Genomic DNA, 22,963 nt, shown 5'->3' with positions numbered 1-22,963 from the left:
TTGTTTACCTGCCATGTCTGCAGGTTCAGCCGATCGCAGCTCCCAGTGGCCACTCTAGTCCAATGGGAGCTGCAGGAAGCGGTATGGGCTGAGGGACATACTGGCTACCACTTCCCGCCGCCCTCTTTGGCTTGGAGTGACAAACCATGGCCACTAGGAGCTGTGATTGGCCGAACGTGCGGACATGGCAGGTAAACAATCTGGCCTGGCCTGCCAGGGACTTTCCCTGAACAAGCGGTGGCCCTAGTTTGAGAACCACTGCTGTATGCCACAGCAGTTACCAGCCAGAGGCATTCTATGCTGCTGCTCACTTAACAATATGTTGCAGAAACCTGTCCTAATGCAACTGCAGGATGACTGACTCTTTTGGAGAAATGTAAAAAATAAAAAAAATTAACTGACATAATGATGATATGAGGTCATCCCCAGACATCAGGGGGGGGAGCCTGCTTAGTCATTGGGGCAACAGAGCTCAGCAGTGAAAGCTGCCAGTTGGGAGCAATGATGCTACAATCTGAACATACATCTGCTTCATCTTAAGCTATAGATTATTATTATTTTAAAGATGGCCTGCAAAGAATCTTTTATCCTGCTTTTTTGTGTATAAAAAAGGCCTGTAAGGTTGGTTTATGTATTGTTTGTTTTTTAACTTCAGAAGTGTTAGGAATATAAAATCTAATTCTTTGTTTTGTTTTTCCTGGAGGAATCTTGAATGTGATCTGTGAGCTCTCGTACCTTAATTGAAGGTGCAGGGTGTTTAATCTTTAGCACATAGATTTCTTTCTCCCAAGTATGTCTGTCTTTATTTAAAACTTTGTTTTTTTGATAATTTAACAATTCCCTTCCTTTCTTAATAACTCAGTTTTGGTATTTTGATTTTTGTGATGTTGTAACTTCACTAGTTTTCCAGTCACTATGATCTTCCAAAGTAGACAAGACCTACATTTCTTCTATACACCTCTAGCCCGATATAACACTGTCCTCAGGAGCCAAAAAATCTTACTGCGTTATAGGTGAAACCATGTGATATTGAACTTGCTTTGATCCAGCAGAGAGTGCGGTCCTTCCCCCTTGGAGCGCTGCTTTATCGTGTTATATCCAAATTCGTGTGATATTGGGTCGAGTTATATGGGGTAGAGGGGTGTGTGTGTGTATGTGTACTCTTCTGACAACCTTTCAATCCCTCTTTGAACAATACAAAGACACAAGTCCTTTTTTCCCCTTTACCACTCACCTTTGAACTTTGATAATTGTTGTATTACCATTTTGATATTTCTTACTTCTCTTTTCCAGCTAAGTATGTCTCCAGACCACATACTATTACATTCTGCATGCACAAGAGCCTCATCTAATAATGGAAAAACAAAAGCCAAGGCCTGGGCAAGTAAAGAGTTGGAGAGTTAATATGTACATTAATAGAGGTCTTTTTTGTTTATCTGAGACAGCTATTTTTGAAGGTCTCATTACCAGACCTTACCCTGTGTCTGCACAATGGGACACTATGTGTTTGTATGGTAGATGCAGATTGGAGCCACACTTTGTAAGTACAGGGTCAACTTTTTTGGGGGAACATACAACTTAAACAATCTTTCCTTGTCTGTCAGCTTGTGGGTAGTGTTCCTTATGGCCGCCTCCAAGACACAGGAGATATATAAACTCAGTATGTTCAAGGTTCAGACTTGCAAATGGAAAGCTGACTTGGTGGTACTGTTTTGTGCTTCACTGAGAACTCCAATCTCTTACTGCCAGGTTTTTAGAGCACCTTAGACAAGGCATGCTAATTCCCAGGAGGAAAAGAGGAAACTGTAACCTGAGCAATGTAAGCCTTTATAAGGGCCCTGCAAGCACTCAATTCCGACCACTTTCTCAAAATATAGTCTCTAATATAGACTCGAAAGAAAGGGGGATGGAGGGTTGGGATTGTATATCTGCAGTGATCTATTCAAAGAGCTCCAATGCCAAATGAATCTTTCTATTTTGACTACTATCAGTATAGATTCCCACCCTTGGGAACCTCCAGGAAAATGGGACTTGAGGAGTCTTTCTTAATTGAACAATGACTGCAGCACAAATGTCCCAAGCTGGGCATACTAACACAAGGCTAGGTCAAGAGAGCAAGGCGGAGGGAGAGACAGTCTGTGAGATAATCTGGGGTGTGTTGTTCATACAGGGCTTGGAAAAGGCCGAGGATCTTGAACTGAAAGCAAAATTTAACTGGCAGTTATGCAGAGTTTGGACCAGTGGAATGGATGTGTTTCCTCTGGCTGACCCTGCTGAGGAGGATGTGATGTTCCAGGTGGCCCCTTGGGTTTGTGGTAGAAGTTCATTAGTAGATGTCTGGCTAGTTTAAGAAGGTATAGGACATTTCTGATCATTGCAGTTTTCAGAGCCTTTAGGAGTGGTGAGGAGCTGAATGAAACCCAGAGTATGACCCGACCATATTTAAGTCAGATGCCTTCAGCGTTGAGTGAGAACAAATTTTTATCTGTCTCCAAAAAAAAGACTTCCCTTGCACGTCAATATTCCGTCTGGATTGGGTTTTAGCCAGCTGTGTTTGTTCCAGTTTCTCACTTCACTGTATTGCATGACTGGAGGAATCATTGGGAAGATGATGCAAAGCAGAGCAATGGTGTTTGGATTTTTTTCCCTCTCTCTGTCACTGCAACACCGCCTTTGCCTTCCAAGATTGAGGTCCTCAAGCTTTGAAATCTGTTGCAGTCAGCAGCAAATCTTTTTAAACCTCATGCCCTGATCACGTTGTAAGAGAGAATCTGAGATCTGAAGGATTTTCTTCATTTATTGCTTAAAAATAACTAATACACTTGATAAATGGTTTCTGAAAGAAATAGGAGGGGTTTGCTAGATGTTCTAACTAAAGCAAGTGCAAGTCAGAAAGAGAAATTCTGCAAGAGATTTTAAACCAGTGAACAAGTAGGGGAGGCAGGTATCTGGTTTGAGAACAGTCTGTTGAACATTAGCAAGAGGACAGGAAACTGCTAAGGTTTCAGATGAATTCGTACAGATAACAATAGGCTAGATTTGAATACTCAGTACTATAGGAATTCAAAAAGGACAAAGGAAGGAAAACTGCAAAGGAATTGGGTTTTTTTTTCCAAACAAATATTTTGCAACTGCTCTGGAAGGTGTAGTAGTATTTCATAAGGCACTATTATTTGTATAACCTTACACACTGTCGTTAAACTGTGCTGCTAAATTTGCAGCAATTCTGCAAAAAGCAAAGGGGAAAATAACATTAATACTCTTAAGCCTGTACATTTATTATCTTTGTCCAAGAGTATTCATATTTGCAGCCTGGGTTCCATTTTAAAGCATCTCTTATCTTGTGGGATGTGGATTTTCAGGGTTTCACTGAACATGTTTGGTTAGTTATATTGTGTGTTGATAAGATTTTAAAAAGAGAATTTTTCCATCTCCTGTCTCTCTCATTTCTTTTGGAGTTATTTTTGTGCTGTTCAAAGGGGACTGGAAAATGAGCTGCGAGAGTTCGTGCTTGGTGAAGGAAGGAACGCCCTGGCCTCTGTCATACTAGGTGGCAGAGTTCCATTGCTTATGGCCAGGGTGAAGGAGTAGGAGGAGGGAAGAGAACATCAGTAAAACAGGCAGAGGAAGTGAGTCAGTTCTCACTGAAACAGCAAGCCGTGATTCCACTTGCAGGGAAGCCAAGCTTGGTCTAGATTGAAGGTAGAGCTTGCATAAATCCCATGTCTACCTCCCCCATTCCCAGTTTTAAAATCTACTCTGCAGCCATGTGAGGTTTGAGGATATTCAGGTTACAGGACCTTGGGCAGAGGGGAACATACAGTTTAACTTCTGTTTTTAATATATAAATATTTTATTGCACCTTGTTGTTGGGGTCTTTAATAATAATGAAAATGTCTTGTCTGCTCTGTGTGGATTTTAAAAATCCCATGGCAGACTCCATAAGAGATGGCCCTGTTTTCCTTGCTTAAGAATTCCCTTACACACTACGACGTGTGTGTCATTTGCTTCCTTGCCGTCCCAAAGAAGGCTGCTTTTCTGTAATGGTTGAAGTGATCCTGGATGGAGTATAAGTTGTGTGTGGGTTTGTAAAGCGCTTTGTGATTCTCTGGGATGAAATGCACCATTTAAATGTTAAATATTGAGCGTGGAAGCATGTTTGTTTCTTCACTAACTCTTTTTAATAGTGTTTTCTCCCTTCTCCCAAGCCCTCTGTACTTTTTTCCATTCCCATTATTTTATGAGAATGGTGGCCTCCTAGTCTGTGTCGACGCTTCCTGCTCTTCCTCACTGTTTCTACAACCAATTCAGCTCCACAGGTGGAAGCTTTGAACTTTGATGACTCTTATTTTAGCAATGCCCAAAACCAAACAACAAAATCCACCAAACTGAGCACAGTTCTCAACTTGCTGTTATCATTCATTTCTCTTTGACAGTAAAAGGAAGGTTGTGGTCACTGTGCAATTCAGATAGTAGAGTCAGTTTGTGGGCTGTCATTCAGACTTTTCACAATGGGAAGGAGATGGGGAAATGTAAAGAACAACTGCAAATAAATGTTTCTGCCCCCAAGAGACTCCATGTATTTGTCCTCAGAACTGTTAAATGCAGATCAACCCCTGAAGCACAGACCAGGAATGAGGGGCTGAACTGGAATCTAGGAGTTGGGTTCTGTATGCTTATGTGTACTGCGCAAACCGTGAGTTGGCCATATGTTGTTCACTGGTGTTTGTGTGATGTAGACTGTATAAGCAGGTGGAGTCCCCACCATCCTGCAAATAGACTGAGCATACACAAAGGATATGGTTCAAATTTACCCTCTTCCTGGGGCCTCTTCCTTCTATTTAACATAAATAATGACCGAGTATTTATTTAAGCTATTGTATTTTCCATTAAGCAACAGAAGCTGAAAATACTGCCCTTTGGGAAAAAGTAAATACACCTCCACCCCGATATAACGCGACCCAATATAACACGAATTCAGATATCATGCAGTAAAGCAGCGCTCTGGGGGGACAGGGCTGCAGCTCTGGTGGATCAGAGCAAGTTCGATATAATGTGGTTTAACCTATAACTCAGTAAGATTTTTTGACTCCTGAAGACATCGTTATATCGAGGTAGAGGTGTACCAGCACTGACTCCAGTTGTAAAGGCTGAAGATGATGCCTATATATCTAGTGTAGTATATGACATATTATATACTATATTTATAAAGCTTGACATTGAAAATTAAACGCTTTCCTCTGATTTTTATGTATAAAAATGCAGACTTTAACTCATTTCTTACTAATTCATTACTAAATTTGAGGCGGGCTCATTGATTCTGCTTATTTTTAATTAAAATTATTTTAATAAATGATAGTAAATTTAGACCTCATATAGGTAGTCATGAATTCTAATTTAATTTTAACAGGTTTATTTTTAAAAAGGAAATATTTAAATTTAAAATCTATTTAAATCATTTGCAAATACAGGATAGATAAGAATCATTTATAAAAATAATGTGTATAATAATTTTAAAAAAATACAGTAAAAGCACCATCATATCCCATATGTCATAGTAATATCCACACGATAGTTTTTTTCCAAGCATCTTTCACTGCCTCTCGCATTTTGCCCATTAATCCCATCTTTCCTGGACTACTAGTAAAATTCCAAAACTGTTTCAAACAGCTGCCTGTTTATTTTTTTTTTTTTTTTTTTTTTTTTTACTGTTTACACCATTAGCCATAACTGTTCTTTTCCTTTCCAAATGCAGAATTTCCTCATCTCTTCCCTGCCTTCCTGTCCATTCCCTACCCCTTCGAGGAAAAAAAAGAGGAGGGGAGAGACTTAGTTACTTTCACCCAAATCGTAGGCTAGGTGATAGTCAGGTTTGGGCAAGTGGCAAATTTGAGATCCAAACTCGTGGACTCATGAGAGCTAGAAATGGTTGCTATTTCTTATTGGAATGTGAAGATTCCTACCTTTCCAATGGGATCTGTGGCACTTCTTGTCCTGGTAGGCCCCAAGGTGTTTTTTTTTTGTTTTTTTTTACCGTGGAATCATGGCTTTATTAACTTGTTCTAGATCATTTTAGAGATTATAACCTTTATTAGGATTTTCTCTTCCTCTGAGGTCTGAACAATTAGATTGTTCACTAAGAGAGACTGGCTTTGTAGGTGGAAAGATACAAATAGCATTATAATTTATTTAATGTTTTAAATCTAAACCATTTCAGAAATATTTCTTCTGTAAAATGTGACTTACAGGATGAGTCTGTGTCATGAGAATATTGATGACATGACATGATATCTAGGTTTGGGATAGCCTCATTACGTGGGAGCTGGTATTTCTATGTATTTAAGTTTAAGATAACAAGATTCCTATCCAAGGCGTAAGCTGCACTACTGTCATTAATAGCACACATTTTAAGAGAATGTGCCAGTCCATGAGCATTCTGGAGTATGTGCCATAGAAGATGGCTTCCTTTATTGTGGCTTTTCGTCCTTGATTATGTGTATTCATGTGCCTGAGGCACCTTCTTTTCCTGTTGTATACTGACAGATATTTAGTCTGAAGATCGTTAAAGGTGCCTCCAGACTCTTCATAAACCACTATTCAGTGTGAAATCCCTTAGCAGAAATGGCAACTTCCAACTGCTGCAAAAGACACTGAGGGCTTGGCTACACTGGAGAGTTGCAGCGCTGTAAGCCCATCACCAGCGCTGCCACTGCATGTGTGTCACACTTGCAAAGCAAGCCAGCGCTGCAACTCCTGGCTGCAGCACTGGCTGTACACTGGTCTGCTTGGGTGTAGCGATTCCAGCACTGGTGATGCAGCGCTGCTCATCAAGTGTGCCACGAAAGCGCTGTTATTGGCCTCCAGGGTATTAAGAGGTACCAGAATTCCTGTCACAACAAACGAGATGGCTGAACTAGGAGTTTCCGAAGCTACTTATCTAAAAAACAAACACAGCTGCTCTTTGCTCCAGCGAGGAGCGGAGGAGGGGAATTGCTTTGAATGTTCACAGCTATTGTCTTGAGGAGAGGGGAGGGCCAGTCCGTGTTGAGCCGCTGCTTATGTGGTCTGAAGGCATTTAGGAGTGCATAACTTGCATTAGTGAATAAGAGGGATGGGGAAGGGTCAAAACTTTTAAAATGATTGAAGGTAGATGCTGTGTATCTTCCAGTCCTTAGAACTTGCAAGGCAGGGAGCTGAGAACAGTGTCAGCTCAAAATCCTCTCCTTTCTCCCCCACGCTCCCTGTCACACTCCACCCCACCCCCCTGTTTTGAAAAGCACGTTGCAGCCACTTGAGCGCTGGAATAGCTGCCCACAATGCACCACTCTGAACAGCGCTGCAAATGCTGCAAATGTGGCCACACTGCAACGCTGGTAGCTGTCAGTGTGGCCACACTGCAGCTCTTTCCCTGCACAACTGTACGAAGACAGCTGTAACTCCCAGCGCTGTACAAATGAAAGTGTAGCCATACCCTGAGAGTACAGCAGGTTGGGCAGGTCCTGCCTGTAGTGAGCTGTTAAGGGATTCCTTGGCTGATAGGCTGCTTCAGAAGCAAGATGATTTCTGCACGATACAGCTACTGGCTACTTCCCTCCCTCCCCATTGTTGAATGGAGCACCTTTCCTTTATATTCAGCTGAAGATTTTGGTGTTTTGGTTTTTTTAACCATCTCGGAGAGGAAATTTGGGAATACTGAGATAATTTAAATTGTTTTGCCTTTTTAAGTTTTAGCAAGTCATTGTTAATTTTTCAGGGTTTGAATTAAAAGCAGATCATTCAGCTTACAAGAAAGAAATTAAATCAAAATCAAAGGCTTGATGAGAGAGAGAGAAGGGAGAAAGGTGGGAATGTTAAACAGAAAAGTCTTCAGAGTGGACTAAAGCACTGGTGCCCGACGATCTTACACAGGAGGGCCACATAAACCTAAATGCAATGTCGTGTGGGCCAAACAGATCCTACATATTTTAATAAGAATTAGTCACCAATATTGATTTATATTTTAAGTTCATCTTGTTTCGTGTGTATTTAGATAGTTTGTTTCTAAGTACAGTATTGTCTATTTATACACTTGGATAAACTAAAATGATGTAAATATGATGACAAAACACTGATGAATTGGCCAATAGTATATTGTGTTGAAGCAGGACATGGGCCTTATGAAATGTTGTGGTGGGCCGTGTGTGACCTGCGTGCCCTAAATTGGGGCACTCCTGAGCTAAAGTGTTCATTATTGAAATCAGATGTGCTCTTTGAAACTGCAGTTCTTGTTGTACAAAAGTACTGTGATTATTTTTTATTTCTTTTTGAGTGGATAAATCAGTTAGACTCTACAAAGGGTCAGATCTATTTTATCTTCCTCCACTCCATTTCCTTATGAGACAAGATTTTCCTGGTCATGTTTTTTTGGAAGGAGGGACAGGCACGCACCTTACTGTTTGCTGATTCTGAGGGTGTGTATGCTATCTGATGTTCTGTTGATGTTTTGTGCTCCTTACTGAACTCATTGATGTTCATTCTTTGTTTCAGGCATTGTGATCAAGTGGACTCCAGCATCCTCTGAACTGCAGAGGAGAAGAGGAGAAAGAAGAAAGGGAAAGGCGCACAGAGGAAAAGGAGTTGGAGGCACTTACATCTGTACTTGTACGAAATTGGAACTGGATGAGAGAGTGAACCATTTGGTGTCTTTTCTTCCCCAGTCTTTGAGATGGATTGGTTGTAAATCTGTGTGTGTAACTGGGAATAGACTGAACCATGAATCTTCAGGCTCAACAAAAGTCTTCAAACAAGAGGGCTGGGAAACGGATTGCATATTTTAATGAGCAGGATGTGGCTGTGCCATCGAAAGAACTGCAACAGCAGCTGAAGGAAGGACAGTACTATGGACATGGAGGGGAAATACCTGCTTCACAAACTATGGAGCATTCTAAAGCAGGGGGTTTAAGTGGTGCTCCCAACAATGTTGCCTTGATGAACTCTGTTGTTTATACTCAAGATAGGGGGGATTCCATGATGATGTCTCAGCAGCTGGCTGCTGTCAAATGGCAGAACTCATTGATGGGGAGCAGGTTGCCTGAGAGGATTGATTCCAGCTGGCAGCCTTCGCCTGTGGCATGGAACCACAGTGTGGTCTATGGGGGCAATCAGAAAGGGGTCCACCACAATGCCAGTGCCCCAGGTTTCTATGGGCATCCTGAAGCTCTGAAAAGAAGCCAGGAAAAAGAAATGGAGGTGCCGCAGCTAGAAATATATGGAGATGCTGCTGTTCAGCAGATGATGGCCCAGAAGGCTCAGCTGGAACAACAAGCACTGATGAGACAGCAAGCTCAAATGAATTCATATCACCAGATGCAGAAGCAGCAACAGCAGAATCAGACTCTACCTTTACAGCCTTTCCAGCTTGCATTTGGTCACCAAGGCCAGAAGCAAGGCCTTCCTGAATTGTTACATGTCTTTCAACAAGCCCCAGCTTCCTCCAACCCAGTCTTTACTACTCAGCAGAAACAACAGTCTCTTCCTCAGCTGCAACTGTTTGAAAACTTCTACCCACAACAGCAGCAACAGGCCACCACGCAAGCCTTCAACCTCCAGCAAGCTGCTCCTATAGCACAGCCCCATGTGGCAGTAACAGCACCCCAGCATCATATGGTGGCCCACCAGTACCAGCAACCGGAGAGGAACCTGGAACTCTTGAAAGCCCTAACAGAGCAAAACCAACAGACTGTGCTACCTCAGACCCAGATACCCTTTCCAAGGAGATCAAGGAGACTCTCCAAGGAAGGTATTTTGCCATCCGCTTCTTCAGGAGAAATATTGGCTTCTAAACCAGTAGAGGAGCAAGCTAGCAATCTGTTCCTGCATCACTGGCAACCACAGCAGCAAGGACTCCAGTTTCAGCATGAGACTGAAGCTCTGGGCCACAACAAGGGTAGCTATCCACAGCCCACGAGAACACCCCTGGGACAAAAGGAGACCCTGAGTAGTAATGAGTTGAACCAGCCTGACGCAGAGAGGCCGGCGACATCCTATAATAGCAGAGATGAGGAGAAGCAAGTGGCAATGACCGAAGAAAGCACTCAGAGAAGTAATGACTTTGTGGGGGTGAGAGGTGGTGTGATCCAGAGCACCCGAAGAAAACGGAATATTTCTCAAGAGGCCAACCTGCTAACTCTGGCACAAAAGGCTGTTGAGCTGGCTTCTCTTCAAAATGACAAGGTAAGGGATACATCCTGACCAATATAGCATTTCTAAAATAGCCCCCATACCATATCATATCCTAAAAATACATTTCTCAGAGAAAAAAGCATGTGGGAAGTCAACCTAATTGAAAACAGCAAGGAGTCCGGTGGCACCTTAAAGACTAACAGATTTATTTTGGCATAAGCTTTCATGGGTAAAAAAAATCAGTTCTTCGGATGGTTTTTTACTCACAAAAGCTTATGCTCAAATAAATCTTAGTCTTTAAGGTGCCACTGGACTTCTTGTTGTTTTTTGTGGATACAGACTAACACACTACCCACTGATACTTAACCTAATCGAAGAGAGACGGTGTTTACTATTGCAGAGTCAGCTCCGGAATGGTAGCAGGGTGGGGGATGGGACCTGGTTACAGAAACTCTTACACGTATGAGAGTGATCTCTTCATAGTGCAGTGCGGTTACCTGAGCAGTGTAATTTATCCCGCTGGTATTGAATAAAACTCCTGACCCAAGTCCTCAAAATAAAATGTAGCTAGCTATTCAGGCTGATCAAGAATTTAGAATAATAGCTGTAAATCTACTTGGCTTGGTTTCTTATGGCCTTGTTCACCTGACCTCTTTCTCTTGACTAATACTCACAGTCAAAATATGAAGGATGACATCTTTAACAAATCATTTTTAAAATATTTTTAAAAAATTGAAATACATTTTTAAAATTTCAAATTGACAGCCATGAAGAAATCTGGTTAACCTATAGGACAAAGGCCTGTAAGAGCCTTTGTAGGACTTGTTGGGGAAGACGCACTATCTCTTGGTGAATAAGAGACGAGCAATCACTCCATTGCTCCCTCTAATGTTCCATAGCCGTAAACTGCATAGTATCATGTCACGTGGTGAGATGAGGAAATAGGAAGCCAAGAACTGAGGGGCATAACTGAGAGCTACGTTCTCTTCCAACCTTGCTTAGACTGGTCTTACAGTGAATCCCTCACATGGGAAGGTAAAAAGATCCTTTTCTCTGACGACTTCATTGCTGAATGGGGTGGAGGTGGTGGGGAACAAAGCATGGATTTCAGGATATATAACTATCTTTGCAGCGGTGTATTGGAGAACAGTGACAAGAAAAATAAAAACATTTCCTTTTTGCTATTTCCCGCCCTTAATCTCCTGCTTGCTCAGTGGTTGCTTTGCCTATTCGCTCTATACAGGGATGTGTAGTTTATTCAGTTTTTGTGAGCAGGTCAGAGGAAGTGCACACATGCTACTAAATCTGTTCCACAGAAGACCAACAAAAACCTTCATCAGTTAGTTAATTGACCTTGTTAAGATGATCACCTTTTCCTTGCTGCGCCATTCCTATTGAGCAAGTTACTTGTTAGCACGCTTGGTAGAAAACTGGGGAGTAGTTAGCAATGTGAAATATGTACTTTCTTGCTTATCCATTGCCCTCCCACCTGCAACATGCTTGTACTTATCCAGGTAGAGCTGCATTACACGCAATCTGATCACTGGCATGGTGAGTGCAGTTAGAGAGATCTGGTTGTGTACTTAAGAAAAGGCTTGGGGAGATCATATAGAATTGACAGTTGAAACAAGAAATTTCACCCCCTAGTCATACCTGCATATTGCCATGGTTAGCAACTTGAGGACAAAAGAGAGCAATTTTTATGACCAACTCTGTTTGTTCTCCCCAATGAGCAGTGAAGAGGGTTTGATTCCACAGTGGCCCAAATGGAAGAGATTCTGTACACCCCACTCTTCTAGATAATTTTGTACATTCAAGATGAAATTTTCAAAGCTATCCTTCTGGGGCTAATGAACCCTACATTTTTAAGGGGTTAACTCCAGTGAATCAGTGGGTGGATGTGTGTGAGAGAGAGAAGACATATGCTTGTTTGTACGAGTGTGGTCTGCTCCCCCACTCTCCTTAGTCCAGTGGTTTTCTGTCCCACAATACAAGATGCTGCTTCCACTGTTGACACCTTTCCGCTGATCGGAAAACCTGTTGAGCACAAATCCAAAAGGCACCTACCTGATTGTTGTAGCTTATGCAAAGAACATATATAAGAAGGGGAGAGGATCACAGAGCTGATGAAAGAGGTTTGTTTATTCATATTAGTAAAGTAATTTCCACTGGATAAAGTATAGTACAAAAGTAGGTTGGTTTTTTTTTGGTCAAGAAATTCAATTATAGGAGCTCTCAAAGAAGAGAGAGAACCAGGGAAAGCAGGTATGTTACAGTTCAGGAATTTGGATCAAAAGTCAGACACTTGGAACTCCAATATACAGATGTTCCCCAAATAATGAAAATACTTTCCCATAAGCACATTGGGGGATATTGGGGAAGTTATTTGCAGAGCATAAGTCAATCTGGTAAACAAAATGTAAAACTATGGATGTGGGAATGAAGGATCAAGAGAGTAGTTGATACTGTTTCTAACCCCAGTTGAAATAGATGAGACAACTCTAAAATTGTTTTGACAACTTTGGATGATAGTTCAGATATAGTATCCTTTTCCCCAGATATTGTAGTTCGGAGTACTTTCCAGCTAAGAAAATGATATGTTGAGAATACCATGGAACCCTGAAATAAGAGATTTAGATGAAAGTGACATATTGTCTAATTAAAGGTGGGTGATCTAAAACTTTTAAGGTGCATGTGGGATTTTTTTCTTCTTGTCTTCAGGAATTGGATACTTCAAAGGAGAAGAAGAATGTAGTGGCTGCAGCACCTGCAGCAGCCAAAAGTGTTTTGGAATTTGCCAGTTCTCCACAAGCCTCCAAGAGACCCCGGGAAGATAGCAGCCTTGTTCCTCTAATCATGCCTGTGTCTGTGCCAGTGAGGAAATTCGACTTGCAAGCTATTGGGAAGGAAAAGGGTGAGGAAGGGAAACTCCAGAGGGTGCTGGCAAATGACCGAGGTCTTTCTGAACGCAAGCCCTCTGTGATAGTCACCCGAAGAAGATCCAATCGCAGCTCCAACATGGAAACCTCAGTCCAGGTATGGTCACGTTAATAGACCTAGAAGTCTGCTGGATCTGTGTACCCAGCTTCCTCCTTTCTGTTGAAACAACTTTTAATTGTGAATGAGTAGTTTGAGTCTCCCTAAACTTGAAAGGGGCACCTGGTCTTTGGCTGAATTTGATCCAGAGACCATATCTGAGTCCTGTATGTAGAGGGTTGGGTTTTTTATGTGCACCCCTGCCATCTGATGGCTAATATGTGAAGAACCATTGGCTTTTTGAGGCCTATTGCTGGTACTAAAACAGCCAAGTAATGCCCACAAAAAGTCTGGAGGATAGAGGAAACGAAGGTAGACAAAATGTGTCTCTGGGTAAATAATGTGTTTGCTGTTGAAAGCTTGCTCTATTCAAGTGATCTTCATTTAGCAGAGCTATGCTCTAAATAAGGGGCGTTTTTACCATTCATGCACAGGTAACTTTGAGTTGTAAAACTATGTGCCTATCTTCGGGTTCTAAGTCCCAAACTGGACCTTTTGTTCACATGGCTACCATGATGCTATAAGAACAGGAGTACTTGTGGCACCTTAGAGACTAACAAATTTATTTCGGCATAAGCTTTCATGAGCTACAGCTCACTTCTTCGGATGCATAGAATGGAACACACAGACAGGAGATATTTATATATACATGTCTGTGTGTTCCATTCTATGCATCCCAAGAAGTGAGCTGTGGCCCATGAAAGCTTATGCTGAAATAAATTGGTTAGTCTCTAAGGTGCCAGAAGTACTCCTGTTCTTTTTGCGGATTCAGACTAACATGGCTGCTACTCTAAAACCTGTCATGATGTTATAAGAATCCCTTGTTGCAGTTCCCTCAATATCTATTGTTTGTTTGTTTATTTATTTATTTTAATATTGCATCTAATCAGAAGAGAGAGATTGAGATAAAGGATTATAGTGGATTATTTTGCTGGCTGGAGAGATGATGAATAGTATATAGTTCTTAAGCAGCTGCAGACTTTTGAGAAAAGACCCTTGGATTTTCCTCTGTTCTATCATTCAAAGTGACTCATTCCTCCTCTCACCCTATGGGGTCATCTGTGTGTGTCAGAGTTCTGTTAAAATTCCAGCTTCCACTTCCTGATCATCACACTACAACTGCCATCTTTCTAACCCTGCACCAGACTGGACCTCTGTCTGGAGCCTGTAAATGCAACTTTATAATCTACCAGAAGTGTTGTTGTTGCTGAATAATAGTTGTCGCCCCATTAGGGCTGCATGGAATGCCTCTTAAGAAGCCCTAGCCAGCTCCTATCCTGCTGTGCACTGAGCATGTCATCTCACTTAAATTTTTTAAGCAATCTGAAGGCATCATTGCAATACAATTTAGTGTTTAGATCAGTGTTTCTCAAATTTAATTGCTCTGCAACCCGCTTCTGACAAGAGAAGTTACTGCATGAACCCTGTACCCTGTGTTACTCAGAACAGTTAGTATTTTAAATAAAAAATGCATTACAAGGCCGTATCAACGAAAAGTAGCCACTAAATATTTTAATGCACAATACGATCACAAGACAATCTTTATATCCAGAGTTAAAAAATAAAAATTAAATATGCACCTAAGGGAAGGGGTGAACTTGCATTGATGAACACAAATCCTTGAAGTGGGGCTCTGTGTGGCTGAGGTAAAGAAGGAGGTCATCTTCAACAGCGAGACCTGACCTGTATTTATTTGTTTTTCAGTGCTTCAGCCCACAGTCACCTACGGAAAGGTGGGCAGGCTGGCTGGGGCTTCAGCTTCCCTTTTCCCGTGGACCTGTGGGTTGAGGCTTTCTGCCCTGATGACCCCATCAAAATGAGGTTATGACCCACACTTTGAGAACCCTTGGTTTAGAAGGTTGTATTAAAATGATTTGTTTTCTTTTTGTAGCATGAAGATGCTGTTCCAAAGGAGGAATCTGAGGGCTTTTCCCGGAAACCAAAGCAGCGCCCAAGACCTGAACCACTCTTCATACCACCAAAAGCAGGCACCTTCATTGTCCCTCCAGTCTATTCCAACATCACTTCATATCAGAGCCACTTACGCTCACCTGTACGCCTTGCAGATCACCCTTCAGATAGGAACTTTGAGCTACCTCCTTACACACCTCCACCAATTCTCAGCCCAGTGAGAGAAGGGTCTGGGCTGTATTTCAATGCTATTCTCTCTGCTAGTGGTCACTCAATTCCACCTCCGATGACCCCTAAAAGTACTCACAGAACTCTGCTCAGATCTAGTAAGTTCCTTTCTTTGTCTTGTTGGGAGTGGGAGGCTGAGTGCCAACATGAATGAAATTATGGTTCTCTTAGATAGTTATGGATAGCTGGATGTGGAGCTTCCTGATGGGAGACTCGGGGAAGTGGGATATAGCAGAAGCGATGCTGCCGTGTTTAGAGATGTTACTTGGGATCAACCCATCATTGATCTCCTGCACCCCCTACTAACTTCCTAAAGAAAATATTTAGTCTTGAAAGAGTTAGTTGTTCTCTTAAGCATGGGATTAGTTTAGCTGAAGTATGGGAGAGTTTACTTTAAGGAATGGGTTACTGTCATGAAAATGGTGGACCAGAATGAAATGGTGGGTGAATATTCAAAAATCCCTCTTCAGCTTACTGTTGTTTGGCAGATGAATGCCTGTTTTGGGTGATGGAAAGTCTGTGCTCCGATGTGGTGTTCACATACTCCACATCTGCCCCAACCATAAAATTGATGAGTTTTGAGCAAGTCTGTTACTTGTCTTACAGATAGTTCAGAAGTCACCCCTCCCATCCTTTCAGTAATGGGGGAGGCCACCCCAGTCAGCATTGAACCGTAAGTATCAATACAATCATACAAAATCCTCCACCTCTCTTGATGACAAGCACGTATTTTGTACACAGCTTACAGATTTAGGAGGATAGGAAAGTGCCGCAGAGTCGCCTTTTGTTGGTTTATCTTTTAGAAATTTACAAACTCACTGCTGTGAGTGTCTTTTTATTAAAAGTGTAGGGTTTTCTTCATGCACTAAATGTAATTTCTAATGGTCCACTGAACAGTTGCCACAGTGGTAACTATTTTCCATCACTACTGTTCAGTTGCTGGGCTGAATTTGAACTACTGTAGTTAGTTAAAAGTGACAAGGTCACTGTGTCATTTCACCATGCATAAACATTATTATGCATCTTGTGTACTTTTTTAAGAGTTAGGAAATATTGCTTCTTAAAGGGAAGGCAAAGCACAGAATGGACAAACATAGTTAATTTTCAGAATGTAACCAGCTTCAGGAACAAATTCATAGGGCTTTCTCTTCCTTTCTTTTCTTTTAAATAATGGTAACTGAGTTAGCAAAACAAAGGGGAACCTTTAACCCTAAAAATAAAAATTGCATTAATCATATTCTCTCTACTTTATCTTGCTACTATCTGGTGATTCTAGAACTTATAGCAACTGGTGCTGAGAATGGTTTAACTACTATTGTACATGAGATGGAACCATTTTCAACACCTTTGCAAATTCCATCCAATATGAGGCTTGGTCTACACTTAAAACTTATATCAGCATAACTATGTCAGCCAGGAGTGTGAGAAAATACTCCTGATCGTCATAGTCATGCTGATTAAACCACCAGCATATGCATAGCTGTGGTGACAGAAGTTGATATAGCTATTCAGACAGGTGATATTCCTATACCTGCAAAAAACTTGCTTTTATTGGTGTATGCTGCATCAACACTAGGGCATAGGCTCCATAGTGTAAACATAGTCCCTGTCATGCTTTCTTCAACCATTTTGTTAATCACTTGTTAAATTGTTTCACACCAGTGCAATGGAACCTGGTGTTGACTACTACTGTCATCAGGAGATCAATTTCTTCGTCTACATCATGGCCTTTGAGTCACAAAATATGTAATTGATTTGGGCCAAATTCTTAGTTTGGTATAACTTATTAAATCAGTAGAATTGTGCCAGCAAACAATGTGAACCTTCACTGGAATTTGTGAAACTTTATCTTTGGAAGTTTTGGGTTGCAGTCAGATTCACCATTTCGCTTAAGTTCTTATGGCCAAAAATTTCTTGCGCTTTTGTTTTAAGTGGAACAAGCACGGGAAAGGTCAGGTTGAAGACTAAAAGTAATGGTTCTTTTCTGTGCCTACTTGTAAAATGTTTGGCATCATAGGGCATTGTGGTGTGAGCCCTCTGGTTCAGTTAGGTCCATATCTGCAAATCATGCCAATGAAAGGTAGATTTGAGTTTTTTTCATTGTGGGTATGTAGTGACTTGTTTTTTTTCCAGTAATATTATCCATTGAGGGTGTCCTTGATGCGTTTTTCTTTCTCCTGGGCCTCCAAACTTTTTTTTTCTTTTTTCTGATCTGTTCTTGGCCCGATGTAGTCCCCCTTTAAAACTGATCGGATTATCTAAACATATCAAAATTGCAGTTTGACATTTTCACTGTTTCTTATAATGTAACTTGTTACACTTAACATTTATGAAGACATTGATACAGAAGATGAGTTCCCTTTCCAGTGCTAATTCTACTTACATACCTTACCCCTCCTCATGACCTGCATGGCTTGATAGAGCAGAAAATGGGACAATTCCATTTCAAGGAGTGGGATGCAAGGATCTATCTTGCAATCACTCTTGGGCCCCAATTCTGCAAAAACGCCCATGCTTAACTTTTCTGCTTGGCCCAATCATGTTTACAACCCTGAAAAATCCCACTGAAGTTAAGCTAGTATGTGCATAAGTGTTTACAGGTTCAGGGCATTGGGCATTATCAATAACTGTTGCAAGTAATAACGTAATTGGCCTTCAAATTAACAGAACATTATTCATCCCATCTCTGAAATAAATTCTTTTGCAGCATAGTAGCTTTTCTTGGAAACAGACTTCCTGAGCACTGCAACCGCCTGTGCTGTAACATTCAGGCTCACCTCATGTCCCTGCAGATGGTAGATCTATGTATGCCTGATAATGTGATTCTAATTCTAAATCCTTTCTTGGAACTAATTTTTAAAAAATGGAGGAAGGGATGACAGGAGACATTTTTATTCTATAGCAAAGATATTTTTAGTGTGATCTACTAATTTTTATTCTTGGGTCTGCCAACAGGTGACCATAGGTCATACTTACACTATACTTCATTTTGAGTTGTCTGTCTGTGGTTCAATTGCTCAGTCTATCTCAAGCCACCTGTTAATGCTGCTCAGTAAGTCAAATGATGGCAGAGATATGAAGTGAGAAAGAGGGTAGTCAAAGGTTGGACTCGTATTTGGACTCATGAAATAGTACAGTGTGCAACTGTGCTCAGTGGGGCTGGTTGTGGGTTTTCTTCTCCTTTCCTCCTGTAATGAAATCTCTCTGATTTCGAGTCTGGATAGCACCGCTTCTGTCCTGCACATTGGTCAGTTAGGAGAACCAAGGGAAAACTACTAGAATCTAATACACTGCTTGAATGGTCTTAATTTGTATTAGAGTTGGGTGCTTTGTAAGTAATCAGACCTCAGATTAGAGACTGAGTTGAAGTTCAGCAGTTCTAAGGGACCCTCTCGTTAAATAGAACAACATAGTTAACAACACTAGAAATTGGTAATAGGGCACAGAGCCTTTCGCCTCTAGGTCACAATCTTAGGTCTGACTCAAGTAGAACTTGTTACTGAATGTTGTTCTTGCCTTATAGCTATCATGTGGCCTATGTTTTTTGATCTCTTTGGGATCAATTGTGTTTTTAGAAGATAGGTGCCTTCTAGATATTGTGAGGTGGACGTTGTCATTATTTGTTCTCCATTTCCCAGGCGAATCAATGTGGGATCCCGGTTTCAAGCAGAAATCCCTGTGCTCCAAGACAGATCTTTGGCATCAGCTGACAAGCACAAGGCAGACATGGTGTGGCAGCCATGGGGGGACCTGGAAATCAACAAAGCTACTCAAGAGAATGGTACGGGTCTGGAGAGATTGGTAAATGGACCCCAAACAAAAAGTTACAGCTTTGGTAGGGTAGCTGTGTCCTCTACCTTTGGCTCCATTTTAAATAGCTTCACACTACTGTTCAAGTGTCAGGTTTCACTGAGTGTTGTTGAAAACTTCTTGTGGAAGATTATGGAGAACAAGGATTCATAGACCTGAAAGGGCAGAAAGGACAAATTAGATCATTGACCGAATGAAGCGAGACATTACATTCAACTCTGTTTTTGCAGTGTTATTGTAGCTGTGTTGGTCCCAGGATATGAGAGAGAAAAGGTGGATGAGGTAATATCTTTTATTGGACCAACTTTTGTTGGTGGAAGGTATGAGCTTTGCAGCTAAGGAGAGCTCTTCAGGTCTGGGGAAGGAAGCAGAATGTCTCAGGGCTTGTCTACTCTTTAAAATGCTGCAGCGATTCAGTTGCACTGCTGTAGTGCTTCTGTGAAGATGCTGTCTATGCTGACAGGAGAGGTTCTCTCTCCTCCGTGCAAATAATCCACCTCCCAGAGAGGCAGTAGCTAGGTCGTGGGGAGAATTCTCTCTATAGCATTGGGGCTGTTACCCGTGTACCCGTGAAGGACCTAGTTATACTAATCTAATTTTCTAGTGTAGACTGGCCTGAGCTAATTACAAGTTGGGAGAGACTGTTAAATGGAAAAGACAGCATGGGAGACAGTCACTTGAAATGAATTGGGGAATAGGGAATTAGATTGTTATGCATGAAGGGTTTGAAGTGGGCAATTAAGGGTAGCAGTCTATGTGGTGTGTTACAAATTGTAATGAGCCATAAAACCAGTGTCCCTGTTAAGTCCATGGCTTTTGGTGTCTATCAGAGTTGTGAATTTAAGTTCCCAGGCTCACCTTTTGAAGATGTTCTCCTCAAGGGAAACCTGCACTAGCTTTGAAAGGTCAAATATGAAGTGATCGCTTTGTGAAAAGAGTTTGCCCACAGGTGATAAGAGTATTTGTCTTTTATCATTTTTCTGTGTAAGTTTGTTTGAGAGGGTAGTGGTTTTCTGGTTTCGCAAACAGTTGTTGGAGCATTTGATGCACTGGATGAGATATGCTACATATTACAATAAGCATGTCTAGGACCCATGAATCTTGAAAGGTGTGTTATGGGTAGTATTGATCATCATAGCAGTGGAGATACGTCTGCAGGTTTTCCGTCTATTGTTCCACCAACAGAAGTTGATCCAATAAAAGGTATTACTTCACTTACTTTGTCGCTTTCAATTCTATGGCATTTCCTTGTCTGTAATATAACTGTTGTATTTTGTATCATATCAGTTCCAAAATTTCAGGGAACGTTCTAAGTGGGCAGTGGACAGAACCCTATAGATTTTGGTGAAAAGTGGAAAAACTGAAATTGGGAAATGGGGAATACATGGAATTCTAGCATCTGGTTAGCACCCAGCAGCTTCAACCACCTGTTCAATTCTCTAAAGATCAAAGAACCAGTTGATGGGAGCCAGCCATTGACACCTTCCAGCATAACAGTAGCCCCCATCTCAGCTCTGCCCATCCTCCCACTACAATTTAAAACTATTGACACCTACATGACTTCTGTCCCAGACAGAGGGAAAAGGAATGAGATGGGGGGAATGGGGCTTACATAGAGACCTGACATGGAGGAGAGACTTGGGGAGATTGGTGTCTGATGAGGGAGACGCGGGGGACACACACAGCTCATGGCGTGGGGTAAGTTTCCCATCTCCCAGGGGAATGCTCTAATTACCAGACTGTAGAGTCATTTTCATTATTTCTCTGGCCAAATGGCTATCCATTGTCATTCACAGTGGCAATTCGTAGTCATTCATGATGAGAATGGATAGCTGTTTGGCCAGAGAAATAATGAGTGACTACAGTGTGGTTAGGGTACTCACCTGGGAGGTGGGAGAGCCAAGTTCAAGTCCATGCTCCAATAACTATTTATAAAAAGTGGAACAAGTGGAGAAATTGAGAGCACCCCACACCAGATATCACATAGCCTAATGGCTAGGGCACTCTTCTGCAATGCAGAAAGCCCAAGTTCAGATCCCATTTCTGCATCAGGCAGAGGGGGGAATTGCATCTAGGGACAGGTCTACAACTAAAACTTAGATTGACCCCTAGCTACATTGCTCAGGGGTGTGAGAGACTTAGTTAAGCCAACCTAAGCCCCAGTATAGACATTGGTAGCTCAATGGAAGAATTCTTCTGTTGACCTAGCTACTGTCTCCTGAATAATAATTCCGTCACTGTAGCAGGTGTGTGTACTACAATAGTGTAGCTGTAGCGCTCATAGTGTAGTCTCAGGGTCCCACATCCCAGGTGAGTGCCTCAACAAGTGAGCTAAAGTTATAAGAGAGGTTGTGGCACCACCACTTTCTCCCCCATCCATTTTGTCAGCTCAGTCCTCCTTCCCTTTGCTTTTGTCAAAATGCCAGAAAGTGGAAACAAAGATGTTGGTTTTTGATTCACCAAAGAATTTTGAAAAATGCCTTTTTTTTTTACATAGTTGGACCTGCATTAGAGGTTGTTCTGGCATAGCTGTGCCAGCTAGGGGAGGTGGTTTCCTCCCCCCACCCCCGGCCAACAGAGCTGTGCCAACAAAACTATGTAGAGGAGTGGTTCTCAAAACTAGGGCCGCCACTTGCTCAGGGAAAGCCCCTGACGGGCCACTCTGGTTTCTTTACCTGCCGCGTCCACAGGTTCGGCCAATCATGGCTCCCATGGGCTGTGGTTCGCTGCTCCAGGCCAATGAGGGGCTGCAGAAAGGACGGCCAGCACATCCCTCGGACCGCGCTGCTTCCTGCAGCCCCCATTGACCCGGAGCGGTGAACTGTGGCCACTGGAAGCCGCGATCGGTCAAACCAGCGGACACGGCAGGTAAACAAACTGGCCTGGCCCACCAGGGGCTTTCCCTGAATAAGCCGTGGCCCTAGTTTTGAGAACCACTGATGCAGGGTAGAGCTGCCCTGAATCCTGGGTTTGTTCACTTGCTGAAGCAGTAGCTCTTGAGCAGCCTTTTCTCAAAAAAGAAGGAAATGGTATTTGTACGTTCATTCAGATTTGTATTTGCTCGCCTTGCTCCCATAGTGTTCTTAAATGCTAACCTGGAGAGGAAATACCTTCCACCCCCCCCCTCCCCCCAAGTAAGAGGGAAATTCAACACTGAGGTTCATTCAGTCTTGGCTCTCTTCCCTTTCCCTTAGTCCTGCGTTATTATGTCTTATCTGAACATCACCTGGATTCACCATCCTTTCTTAGAGTGAGAGGGAGTTCAAGTTCTGTGATCATTCAATCTTATGTTCTTTCCTGGTTTCTCTAGTTTTTGAGTGGAAAGGACCAATTCAGATAAAATAATGCAAATCCTATTGTTGCCCAAGATATATGTAAGCACTAGCTATTTTTTCCCATATTCAGTGAGTTTGGTTGGTGAGGGTCTCAGCATAGTGTTTGATGAGCAACTACTTTTCTGTTTCTTAATCTGACCTTTTGCTTCTTCCACCCCATTCCTTTTTTTGATTTGATGGCACTTACCTGGTAATAGTGGAAAATCTGCTAACTGCTGCCTGTTCAAGTGTTTTTCCTGGGGCTGGTACCAATCAGGAGCTGGCGCTGCACGTCTTGCATGAAGCAAAGGGAAACATTCTGGTGAGTCCTCTTCGATGTTCTGTCTATCTTTTTTGGAATTGTGGGAAGAGGCCTTAATGCTCGCTATAATCAAGGACTGGTTGCACAAGCAAGAAGCTTATTTGAAAGAAGGAAGTTTGCAAAGCGCTACACAGTTCTGCCAATACTTCTGAATCCTAATGCTCATGACCTCTTCCTGTCG

The 22,963-nt window shown here is 42.0% G+C and overlaps 1 protein-coding gene across 8 annotated transcripts in view; it reads left to right on the top strand.

Annotated features, from left to right (window-relative positions):
* The window catches only part of MIDEAS (mitotic deacetylase associated SANT domain protein), a 110,234-nt gene that overhangs the window by 70,269 nt on the left and 17,002 nt on the right, over window positions 1-22,963 (top strand). For all 8 annotated transcript variants that reach the window (XM_075065439.1, XM_075065438.1, XM_075065440.1 and 5 more), the window contains 6 exons: window positions 8,527-10,212; window positions 12,883-13,197; window positions 15,089-15,434; window positions 15,943-16,009; window positions 18,975-19,117; window positions 22,679-22,782. In XM_075065439.1, coding sequence (XP_074921540.1) covers window positions 8,752-10,212; window positions 12,883-13,197; window positions 15,089-15,434; window positions 15,943-16,009; window positions 18,975-19,117; window positions 22,679-22,782 — 2,436 coding nt within the window. In that variant the 5' untranslated portion in view covers window positions 8,527-8,751. The remainder of the gene's footprint in view (window positions 1-8,526; window positions 10,213-12,882; window positions 13,198-15,088; window positions 15,435-15,942; window positions 16,010-18,974; window positions 19,118-22,678; window positions 22,783-22,963) is intronic.

This window comes from Chelonoidis abingdonii, chromosome 4 (genome assembly GCF_003597395.2).
Source record: "Chelonoidis abingdonii isolate Lonesome George chromosome 4, CheloAbing_2.0, whole genome shotgun sequence".
In the NCBI taxonomy this organism is placed as follows: domain Eukaryota; kingdom Metazoa; phylum Chordata; order Testudines; family Testudinidae; genus Chelonoidis; species Chelonoidis abingdonii.
The sequence above is the reverse complement of the archived record's forward strand: the minus strand, read 5'-3'. Positions and strand labels throughout refer to the sequence as shown.